The sequence below is a fragment of the Triticum aestivum genome, chromosome 5A, assembly GCF_018294505.1.
Source record: "Triticum aestivum cultivar Chinese Spring chromosome 5A, IWGSC CS RefSeq v2.1, whole genome shotgun sequence".
Classification (NCBI taxonomy): domain Eukaryota; kingdom Viridiplantae; phylum Streptophyta; class Magnoliopsida; order Poales; family Poaceae; genus Triticum; species Triticum aestivum.
In genome coordinates this window covers 382,957,748-382,968,830 of record NC_057806.1, presented here as the reverse complement: position 1 = coordinate 382,968,830, position 11,083 = coordinate 382,957,748, and the positions used below count along the sequence as shown (strand labels likewise).

The window sequence follows — 11,083 nt, the reverse complement described above, 5'->3', positions numbered from 1 at the left end:
TAGAAGGGTTGTTGGTTGCTTCAAGAGTTAATAACGAGGGCCCCAGAGAGAAATGTCCTGTTAAGACGGGAATCCGAGCGGTAAGTGGAATGTCCGACAAGAAAGGTAAGTATGCGTCGTGGGGTGGGGTTTTCGTGTTGGGACCGCATGTTGGGATAATATATGGGTTGGATTTGTGTGTGTGTGTGGGGGGGGGGGGGGGGAGGTCCGGACTATTCAGACGGTTAAATTTTGTGGAGCTTGCTTAATGTCCTGACATGCTCGGATGTATGAGGAATAAGATTTGACCTTGGATATGACCATTTGTGTGATTTATTTGTATGCATTGTAGCCCGTAGCAACGCACGGGTGTACTACTAGTAGAGGTAGGGTGTGTGTACGCGTGTTCATATGAATGAGTGTATGCGCGTATATATGAGTGCTTGTGTCCGTACTCTATATTGATGTTAAAAAAAAGTCCACCGCATACATGACGATTGTGCTTGTGCTAGACTGCTCTTACTTTTGGCCGCAAATTGAAGTAAAACAAAAGCAGAGCTCGGACCGACACGTTCTTGGCACGCGAAGACGAGCGCCGAACCATTTTCCACCTGCACAGACTAGCCCCATAGACCAGCACGTCCGTAACCAATTATTGCGGGCGGACAACACCCTCCACCTTTCTCCGGATCACTGGACTGGGAGCACGGAAGAGCGCACAGGACATCCACCATTCACCGAGGATGAGGGGAGGAAATGGGTTGAGTCGCTCTCGCGAAAGGGAGCCCCGCTCTGCCCCCCCTTCCGCGTGGCGAAATTCTCTCCTATAGTCGACGACCGTGCGCTGCAGCTGCCGCCGTGCCGTACCTCAGCGTCGCCGCCGACGCCTCAATCCCGCCCCCCGCCCCCGCCTCTCGCCTCTCACGCGCGCTGCCGCCATCGCCGTTCCCGTCCTCCCTCGCCGGGACGTCGCGTTCCCGCTGTCTCTACCCCGTCCCAGGCGATTGGGTTTTGAGGTATGGGGTTGTTTCACCTAGCGATTTTTTCAATCACGCCGAGGCTCACGATTTTTGGGTGTGCCGGTGCGCCCACGCGGCACGCCATCTTGATCCGCCCCTGTTGTTGGAGAGGAGTGATATTGAGCAGAATTGATTTTCTAGTATGATTATATTAGTCTTAGAATAAAGAGTCAGGCCCTTATTAATTGTGCAGAAAAAAAAATTATTGCTCAATACTTTCGTACTATCCTATTCAACTAGCTGTACAAAAAAAATGGCTGGGGGAAACAAAATTCGACTTATGATGCAGATTGAAATTCATCAGGCGCTTTGACTTTCAGGGAACGTTCATGTGTTGCACTGATGCCCATGGCCTGTTAAACATCATGATATTCCTGTCTACTGGAATAAACAGGATAGTATTTGAAGAAATGCTATATGCAGACTCGTTATATGCCTCATATGCTTCGCTTTACTGCTTTATTTCTCACAATTGGCCTCCACTGATCATACTTTCGCCTACATAATGCATTTATAAGTCTACAATTCTTTGTGTATGTATTGAAATAGGTTTATGACAGGTTCTTTGTTTTCAATTTTGTAGCCTACTAGGCACTGGGATCTTCTTTGAAGTAATTGAAGCTATCCTAATTGACAAACTAAATTCAGTGGATTATACTGAGAATCAATATTCTGCTCAGCTGTATTTTCACCAAAACATGGCCATTTTGTAGCCCCTAGTCAAAAAATATGGGGAATGAGATATGGTTAGCCATGATGACTATGCACTTGCTCTTGTGTGATTAGAGCTAATCTGGAAATCTGTAAATTCAAATTCAAGTTATTGATGGAGCATGCTAACTGCGATGCACACGAGCATGTTATAAATGTAGCACATGGGGAAACCGCATCAACATCAACCAGTCATCAAGATCTGCACAGTGATACGGATGAACCACATCAGGAAGATCGGCCTTCAACAAGCACGCGAACGCCATCGCCAGTGTCTTCAGCATCAACGTCACCAACTGCTTACAGCTCCAGAAATTTATCATTTCCTAGAAGAGATAGTTTCTATGGTCGTGGAACAAGTCTTTGGAATTCTGGTTTATGGATCTCGTTTGAATTTGTCATGTATGTAGCACAGATTACAGCTGCTATTGTCATCCTCATCTTGTCAAGACATGAACTTCCCCATGCCCCTTTAGTTGCATGGATAATTGGTTATACAGTTGGCTGCACTGCAAGTCTTCCTCTTGTATATTGGCGCTATGTCCATCGAAACAGACCTTCAGAGGAAGAACCTGAACAGCCACCTACAACTTATCCTACTTTGACTTCATCTTCATCAGAAGGACGCAATCAGCGTACCAGTGGCACTGTCTTGCATCTTGGGTGTATCACAATTGCTTGTCCAAGGTGATATTTAACTCCGTGTTAATTTTGATTTGAGTTCCCTAAGCTTCTACATCTCGAGGAATCCTTCTATGCAGTCACACTCCTATGCATTTTAAATCTTATGGTCTTATATGTGTTTTCCAGAAATCTGAAATGGTGAAAGGAAGAAGTTAATGGTTAAGTTGAATGAAATGGCAACCTCTAGAGCATCACACAATTAGTTTAGTTTTGTATGATCTTACGCTTGTTTACTAAAATTATGTAGTAGGTATATAAAAATGTACAGTGTGAAAACGAATCTGAGATAAGAGTTAAATAAAAATTATAAAAGCTTAAGCAAAACCTTTAAAATAAGCAAATGCAATTATCAGTTTGTAGAGATAAGATAATATATGTGCAGTTTTATTTTACAGTATAGCATTGTATAAAGCTACCACAACAATTTCTGTAAATCAGGACAGGAGTGTTTTGTGAAAAGATTTCAACGTCTTCTTTTCAGAACTTCTTCCTTTCCATGCTTATCTCCCAAGTATATGTTCTTTTTTTGGTTTGCCAGTAAGCCTGTCAGCCTTAAACACTCAGCAAAAGAAACACCTTTTGACGGCTTTCCAAGATTTGTGAATTTGGAAAGGAGAACTTCATAGGCTTTTTTATTCCACATGGCAAATAGTTGTAGAACTGTTCACTTTTGTGGGCAAAATCTTGCTGATATCTTTACTTAATATGGACCAATGTAATTAGTGTATGCCACTCGAACGACATGTCCAGTGTCAATCTTAGTGTGCCACATCACCTCAAAGTTAAAGAATATAGTGGCACAGCAGATAATTATGCGTTCATATCTTTTAGCATATACTCCCTCCGTTCTAAATTACTCGTCATAGAAATGGATGTATCTAGAACTAAAATACATCTAGATACATCCATACCTGTGACAAGTAATTCGGAACGGAGGGAGTAACTACCACATAAAGCCTCACCAAAAAAGAACTAGAAATATGCCTATATACAGGAAATATTCTACAACTTAGTTATCATATATTCTCATTTTCTTTTCCATTTGCTTATTTCTTATGGAAGTATAGGAAGACATAGTAGAAATTTGTTCCACGGACTAGGGCAATTCCCTATGCCATAGCATAATATCACCATGCCTGCTTCACATGTCTGACTAGACTGGTTTGATGATTGCCCCTTCTGTGTTGTGCTTTACAGAAGTATGCAGCTATGTGGATCATAAGTTCATAACATATCCTCTTTAACTAGAGTTAAACCGGTGTTATTTTACTCTTGTCTAAAGTATTCTTATTTGGTTAGTAACTTGTAGAACTCGGTGATGTGGGGTCTTATAGTACTTGGTTGTATGTTAAATTTGAAGTGAATGAATGCTGTTATTTGATGTGATTATGTTTTATAGGCCTAGCATATTGGCTTATCACTCCAAGACAGCTGTAGACTGTTTCTTTGCTATATGGTTTGTTGTTGGCAATGTGTGGATTTTTGGTGGGCGTGGCACTTCATCAGATGCTCAGGACGCTCCAAATATGTATAGGTAATTGCACTGCTCTGTGTTTATTCCATTATTTTTGTTGAACTCCCAACTGATTTTGCTGCCCCTTTATAGGCTATGTTTAGCGTTCCTTGCACTTAGTTGTGTTGGGTATGCCATTCCGTTCATCATGTGTGCAGCGATATGCTGCTGCTTTCCATGCTTAATTTCCGTTTTGCGCCTCCAAGAGGATTTGGGTCAAAGTAGAGGAGCTACTCAAGAGCTAATTGATGCATTGCCAACCTACAAATTTAAACCAAAACGAAGCAAAAACTGGGTGCTTGATCATGCTTCGAGCTCCGAGAATCTTAGTGAGGGTGGCATCCTGGGCCCAGGAACTAAAAAGGAAAGGGTTGTTTCTGCTGAAGATGCTGTGAGTATTCTGCATCCTTTTCTTGTGTCATGATATTCAACAAATACTGCAAGGATTTGCTATTGAGCTTCATATGCTCCATGGTTTAGGAACGATAGCTTCATTCAACACAAGTGTTATGCTGCAACATTTATTGTGTGTACCTTTAGAATATTTATCAATAGATGGTATTGTTTTTCGTGATATTTGTGAACTACTTCACCAAACAATTCAGTGTTATGCTGCAACATTTATTGTGTGTACCTTACTTTAGAATATTTATTAATAGATGGTATTGTTTTTCATGATATTTGTGCACTACTTCACCAGACAATTCATAGGAATATAATTTTTATTCTCAATGTGTAGCACAGATTGATCTCAAGTGCTTTTGACAGATATTCTTGGTTTCAAGGAACACTTTTCTCTGTATTACTATATCCACGTATTCTTCCCATGAACCTTCAAATCATTCTAGTTTTCTTGCTAGCATGTGAACTCCTCTTCCATGCATTGATATCTCCTTATTCAATATGTACTCCACGTGGCTAGATTAATACTCCCTCCGTCCCAAAATAAGTGTCGCTGAAAAATAAGTGTCACTGATTTAGAATCAGCGACACATATTTTGGGACGGAGGGAGTATCTGTTAGTGTGTCCACTCTTTACAATTTGGCCAATACTAAATCATGGCCTAGCTCTCCAAATACTCTACCATATCGATTTCCAATGTTCACCATCTGGGCTACATTTGCTCTCTTTCTCAGCATGACTCACAAGTTGTCTCCTTATTCAACAGCATGTCCCCTCTTAGAGCATCAGCAAGGAACATCCTGCATGTGATAAGCTGGGGCCCACCACTCTGTCTGATTTCGCGCAGAGCTCTACACATATTATTTGTTCATGAGAATGTGCATGTGGTTCAAACACACGCATGCTCGTTGTAAAATGTTTTGCTATTTTTCTTTTCAAAAGAAATACTACTAGCTAGGTGTAGGCCAAATTGCTGCCCCCCAAGTTCTCCAAATACTTTACCATATCAGTTTCTAATACACTCATATGGGACACATTTGCTCTTTCTCGGCATGATTTACAAGTTATAACTGTCAAAGTTTCTAATATTGGTGCAGGTTTGCTGCATCTGCCTTACTAAGTACGGAGATGACGATGAGCTCCGCGAGCTTCCTTGCAACCATTTGTTTCATGTGCAATGTGTCGATAAATGGCTCAAGATAAATGCAGTATGCCCACTCTGCAAGACAGAGATTGGAGGCGTGGTTCGATCATTCTTTGGATTGCCCTTTGGCCGCCGCCGTGTTGATAGGATGGCAGGAAGAGGTGTAGCTAGCTCAAGATTTAGTGTATAGAACACGTCCCTTTGCTTCGATATACGCTTGCTTTGTTGTTTGTTGTATGCCTAGTGTTGCTCATGGGATTCAGTGTGCTGATTCTCAAGGAAAGCAGTAAACTGCTTTCTGTCGGACTGTTAGGCTTGATTCACTAAACGGATGACAGCAAGTGGAGACCCGATGCTTGTAATGGCATGTTTGTGGTATAGTGGAGGTGATGTTATATTCCGATTTATCATTTGACGTCGAGCTTGTAAATAAAGAGACGAAGTTCACTTCTGAGCGCAGGGAAGGATGATATATTTTGTCGAAGGAAGAATGATAACTTCGAGGGCATTCTGTTGTGTGCTATCATTGTGCTTGGTATTTGTTTAATAGCCAGTACTGTGAGTTTCTCTTGGTTGGCACCATGCACCAAATAGGCAGCACCAGTCTAACGTTTTTGTTGCTTTGGAAATGCTATATTTGCTACTAGATAAGTGTCGTGGTTTTAACCATGATACTCCCTCCGTCCGGGAAAAGTTGTCCGCGTGACATTTTTGCAGAAAAACCCTCGAAGAAACTCCAACCGAACCCGCAGTCCATCATCCCCTTCGACATCTCCGCTCGTGCAGCTCCCCCGCGACACCGGCGACGCCGCGCAGCTCCACCACGCCGCGCCGCCGCGACCCGCAGCTCCACCACGCCGCGACCCCCAGCTCCACCGCTCCCTCCATCCCTGCCCGTCGATTTGTTCCCTAAAATACTCACATTTCCCTATCCCTGCCCGCGACGAGGCCGAATGTGTACCACTCCAGCATCCCCGGCGCGGCGTCCAGCCAGAGGAAGAGGCAGTCGTGGGCGGCGCGGAAGACGCCGTCGGCCTCCACCAGCGCCTCGATGTAGATGTTGGAGCCGCCGGCAAAATTTCAAATTGGGGAGAGCAAAATCTCACCTTTCCTTTTCCGGCGGATATGAAGGCGGATCTCTCCTCTTCATAGGGTACGTGCAGAGGACACACCCCTACAGGCTCTCTCCTATGAAATCTTGTCTAGCTAAATTTAATGGTCTCGCTGCTCCCTGCTCAATTTTGGTGCCTGTGGTGTCTGGAGTCTGAATTGGAAATCAGAACCAGTTCCATAATTTTCAGTTTGTAAAATTTCACTAAATTTTACTGCATGAGACAGCCTCTATAATTTTCAGCTCCATAATTTTCAGTTTGTAGAGCTGGAGGTCAGATTCAGCTCCATAATTTAATTGAATTTTATTGAGAGAAGTCATATACTCCCTCTCTCAGTTCTTCTGTTGCATGGCCATTCCTTAAAGAAACATGACACATCAAAATTCATAGGAACATCCTCAAGCCCTTGTTCTTATTCTTATTCTGTAATCTAAATTACTCGTCGAGACCATCGAGCAAGAGAGCAAGAGAGTTAGTCTGTATTGCTGTTTTCATTTGCTGAATAGAGCTTAAACTCTGCACTTTCATGGACTAAAGTTCATTTTGGTTGATGCTCTCTGCGTTGCTGTATTCAGTAGGGCCACCGGCAAGCTGCTGCTATTTCTGTTGATCTGCTGCTGTTATTTCAACTGATATGTTGTCCCTCTTGTCTCCAGAATTGCCTGCTGTTGCTATTGATGTGTTGCTGCTGCTTCTTCAATTCGTGGCGCTGCTGCTTCTTCAATTCGTGGCGCTGCTGCTTCAATTGCCAACTCTTCTTGCCGTACTGCTGGTGCTTCAAATCAACAGAGGAGGCGATGACAACATTTAGTCCTGATTTTCTGCCAGGAACAAGTGAGCCATTTATTTTTGACTAATACAGTATCCATTTTATTTCTTCAGAAGCTAGCTCATTCTCAAAAATAAAGGAACATAGGCAAAGCAATAGACAGTAGCTAGCATATGATTTGGTTGCAGTAAGGATCTTCTGAACATTTGGTTAGCTCTGTCTATATCTCTGAACATACGAGCAATGTGCATTTCTAGTACCAGCAATGCACATTGATGATTCCAGAAAATAAGTTTATAACCACTCTAGATTTACAAGTGTTTACTGAAGAATATTCTGTTTATGAAGTAGACCAGCAATATTCATCTTTTTTCTGTTTATGAAGAAGAAGAAGAATAAACCTAGCTAATTCAAATATTCCAATTTTAGGGACATGTTTTTAATTCAATTGGACAAGCATGGAATACTTTGAATTTTGACCCTGACAATGAATTTCGATTGTAATCCAATTAAACTCTCTGTATCAATTAAACTCTTTGTATAACCTGTTAATTTTGATTGCAATCAAGCTTTCGCAGGAACAAATGAACAATTTACTCTAATGTGATCAAGATTTCGCAGGAACAGAGGCGGAGTACCAGAGGCGTCGGGGTCGGGGGCGGGTAAAAAAAGAAGGCTCATTCTAGTTTCTACAACAGATTATGCTAGTGAATTCAAACTATGCTTTGTTTGATTCAGATTATGCTAGTGAATTCAGTTAGTTCACCTCACCTTCACTTCACCAAATTTCTGACACAGGACACTGAATGGAGTATGATTGACAGACACAAAACACTGTAAGTTTCAGATAACATCAGCAGTAGATCAGCATTGCAATTGAGAATTTTAATACTCCAATTAACACTGCAATTGACGCTGATGGAGTACTTCTTTGACAAAATGAAATTGATACTGCAATTGGCACTGTACCTGCAGCCAACAGCAGCAGCAGAGGCAATCAGCAGTCGAGGTGCTCGAGGGCAGAGGCAATCAGCAGAAGCAATCAGCATTCGAGGGCAGAAGCAATCACCAGAGGCAATCAGCAGAAGCAATCAGCAGAAGCAATCGGCTGTGGCATCAGCAGGTTTGCGTGGTCCTCTCTCCGCCGGGGAAGATCCGCCTTGCCCTGCCTGCTGAATTCTTCAAGAGGGGAGCGGCGACCGGGGTCGGTAGCGGCGGCTGGGGTTGCCGCGGGGGTGAGGAACCGGCGAGCAGGGCCAGGGACGCGAGCAGGGCCACGAGGAGGAGGCGCCCGTCGAGGTGGTCGCCTTGGAGGAGCAGCCTCGGCTGGGCGGCGGGGCAGCTCACCTCCGTGCGGACGGTCCACGTTCGCAGCGGCGGGGCAGCTCGCCTCCGTGCGGACGGCCCACGTTCGTAGCGGTTGAGCAACCGCAGGTGGGCTACGGCGCAGGTGGGCGTCGGCAGAGGTGGTCGCCCGCTCTTTCTACGGCGGCTGCCGGCGGTGGCTACGGCGGCCGCTTGGTCGAAGGAGGAAGAAGCAGAGGTGAGGGGGGATTAGCACTAGATTTAAAACCGAAAGGTTTTTTTTGTAAAATTTGAAATGAACTAAGCTCTGGACAACTTTTCCCGAACGGAGGAAGTACTTATTTTGGATCGGAGGTGTACAGTGTTTTCTTTCCTACAAACCTATTGTTGCTGATACATTTGAGAAATTGATGGAGGCAAGTTTCCATAAGAACATATACATTTGCTTCAGGCAAAATGATGTTTTTGTCATGTATGAGCAGAAGTTGAATAACCGAAAACCTATGTGAAAGTAGCGGTGAGGAAGATGCTGGAGGCCTGGAGGGAGAGGTATGGAATCAGCATGGCCTTGGTGCAAAGAATTTTTTGTAGGATTCCAATCCACTCGGAATTTTTGAATCCATTTATTTCAAAGGAATAAATTCTCCAAAAGTTGTGTGGATTGTTTTCCTACTCTATGGCTTCTTTAGTTCAAACGAATTTTAAATCAATTTTGTAGGATTCGAACCCATAGGAGGTTTTTCTAGAGCCCATTTGATTCAAAGGAGTAACCCCTCCAAAATTCCCCTTGACTTTTCTCCAACATCATGATTCCATAGAATTCCTAGCAAGTTTAGGTGTCATATCTCAATAGGGAGTTTTTGACGGCGATCTCAATAGAAAGTTCATGTGTTTTTCCTGGTTCATGTACGACTCCAAATGTCAGGATATCTATTCCTACATTTTTCATGTTCCTATGTCCATCTTGTATCTTGACAAGCATGACATGCACTCAATATCTATATAAAAATTCTCATGGTTTTCCCGTGATGCAACCAAACAACTTCCGCTACCGATTCTAGTGTTTTCAATCTCAGGATTCCAAATGTCATGATACCATATTCCCATGTTTTTCATATTACGATGTTTTTAAAACCCTAGTGGCCCTTAGTTTCTGGCACCATTCTCACATTATTTTAACAGCTTGTTATTTTCTCAAATCTCCAGATGAGGTAAGGTAAGCATGTTCAGGAGGCAGAAGCTAGCATTTTAGATAGTCAAAGCCATCATTCAGCAAGCACAAAGCAGGTGGCGACTTACAGCTGCCCCTCCCATGCATGTGTACATGTACTGGGTGGCATGTTGCATATGGCCGGCAGCTGCAAATATGCTCACAATAATTCAAGGCCGGAATGTCTGCAGTCCACGCCAGAGAACAACCCCCCTATTCCAGCTGTTGTCATTGCGGTTAGCTCGTTTTTCCTGATGACTGATTAGTTTAAGAAACACGAGAGATGTTTATGCAGGGAAACTTTTTGTCTGATGCGAAGACGTCGATGTCATGGAGAAGTTTCATGGAATGTTGACATCCTGCTGCTGGCCTAGCTTTGGAAATCCCTCGTGCAGGGTGGGTGGCAGCTGGCCAGGCCAGGACAGAATATTTCCCTCTCGTGATCTCGTCTATTTCCAAAGATACCAGGGGCTGTGTGCTCTGGCAGAATGGCGGCCACAATGTGGCTTGCAACACCAGCGGCTTTTTCCTGATGACTGGATACTTCATTTAATTATTATTATCTTGTATGGTTTATTTTGGGTGTTTGAGGTTTTTTCTAAAGACAAAAAATATACTCCCTCTGTAAAGAAATATAAGAGCATTTAGATCACTAAAGTAGTGATCTAAATGCTCTTATATTTCTGTACGAGAGGGAGTATATATTAAGTAGCACAAACCCGTACATAAACACTCTTAATTGAAATTGAAAGATACACCAAGTCCTTTGGGGCGTCAAAGTCTTCTTCGACCTCGTGATGTGTCGTGAACAAAGCTCTTAGTCGTCTTTAGGTGCGACTACATGGGGTATATATGAGAGGCAATATATAGAAGTTCTTGAAGGACAAGTAAACGAGTTGTACTCGTACGCGTCGATGTCAACGCAGCGCCCCACACCGTTTGTACTACGGCTAGCCCAACACAGTACTAGAATTTATAAGTGTTGAACTTCACCCTCTTGTACTTGCCGAAAATACAATGCTCACAAAATTTCAATTTTCCAGTTTCATATCCATCAAAAAGACCTCTCTTAGTTAATCTGCCAAACCAAGTTAACTCATATGTCCAAGGCGCATATGCCCAAGGTTAGCAGCATAACAATCAGAATTGTTTGAAATAAACGGAGTAGCATTACCTAAAATGGTAGAACCTCGAAGGTAGTAAATACCATTGGTCAAACTTAAGTCACCTTTCA

At 43.1% G+C, this 11,083-nt stretch overlaps 2 protein-coding genes across 3 annotated transcripts; both read left to right on the top strand.

The window, feature by feature from the left end:
* Positions 1 to 701: 701 nt before the first annotated feature.
* On the top strand, positions 702 to 5,969 carry LOC123103502 (E3 ubiquitin-protein ligase At1g63170). 2 transcript variants are annotated; one of them, XM_044525109.1, is made up of 5 exons: positions 702 to 995; positions 1,582 to 2,396; positions 3,793 to 3,927; positions 4,000 to 4,297; positions 5,407 to 5,969. In XM_044525109.1, exons 2-5 carry the CDS (start codon positions 1,825 to 1,827, stop codon positions 5,641 to 5,643), a joined length of 1,242 nt encoding a protein of 413 aa, XP_044381044.1. In that variant the 5' UTR covers positions 702 to 995; positions 1,582 to 1,824; the 3' UTR covers positions 5,644 to 5,969. The 2 variants fall into 2 exon arrangements, with proteins under 2 accessions (XP_044381044.1, XP_044381045.1); XM_044525110.1 differs by lacking the exon at positions 702 to 995 and having other exon boundaries at positions 1,874 to 2,083; positions 2,125 to 2,396.
* A 667-nt stretch (positions 5,970 to 6,636) lies between these two features.
* On the top strand, positions 6,637 to 9,172 carry LOC123103503 (uncharacterized). The gene is made up of 3 exons (XM_044525111.1): positions 6,637 to 7,399; positions 7,956 to 8,170; positions 8,310 to 9,172. The coding sequence occupies exons 2-3, from the start codon at positions 8,055 to 8,057 to the stop codon at positions 8,749 to 8,751; spliced, it is 558 nt and encodes a 185-aa protein (XP_044381046.1). The 5' UTR covers positions 6,637 to 7,399; positions 7,956 to 8,054; the 3' UTR covers positions 8,752 to 9,172.
* Positions 9,173 to 11,083: the final 1,911 nt, after the last annotated feature.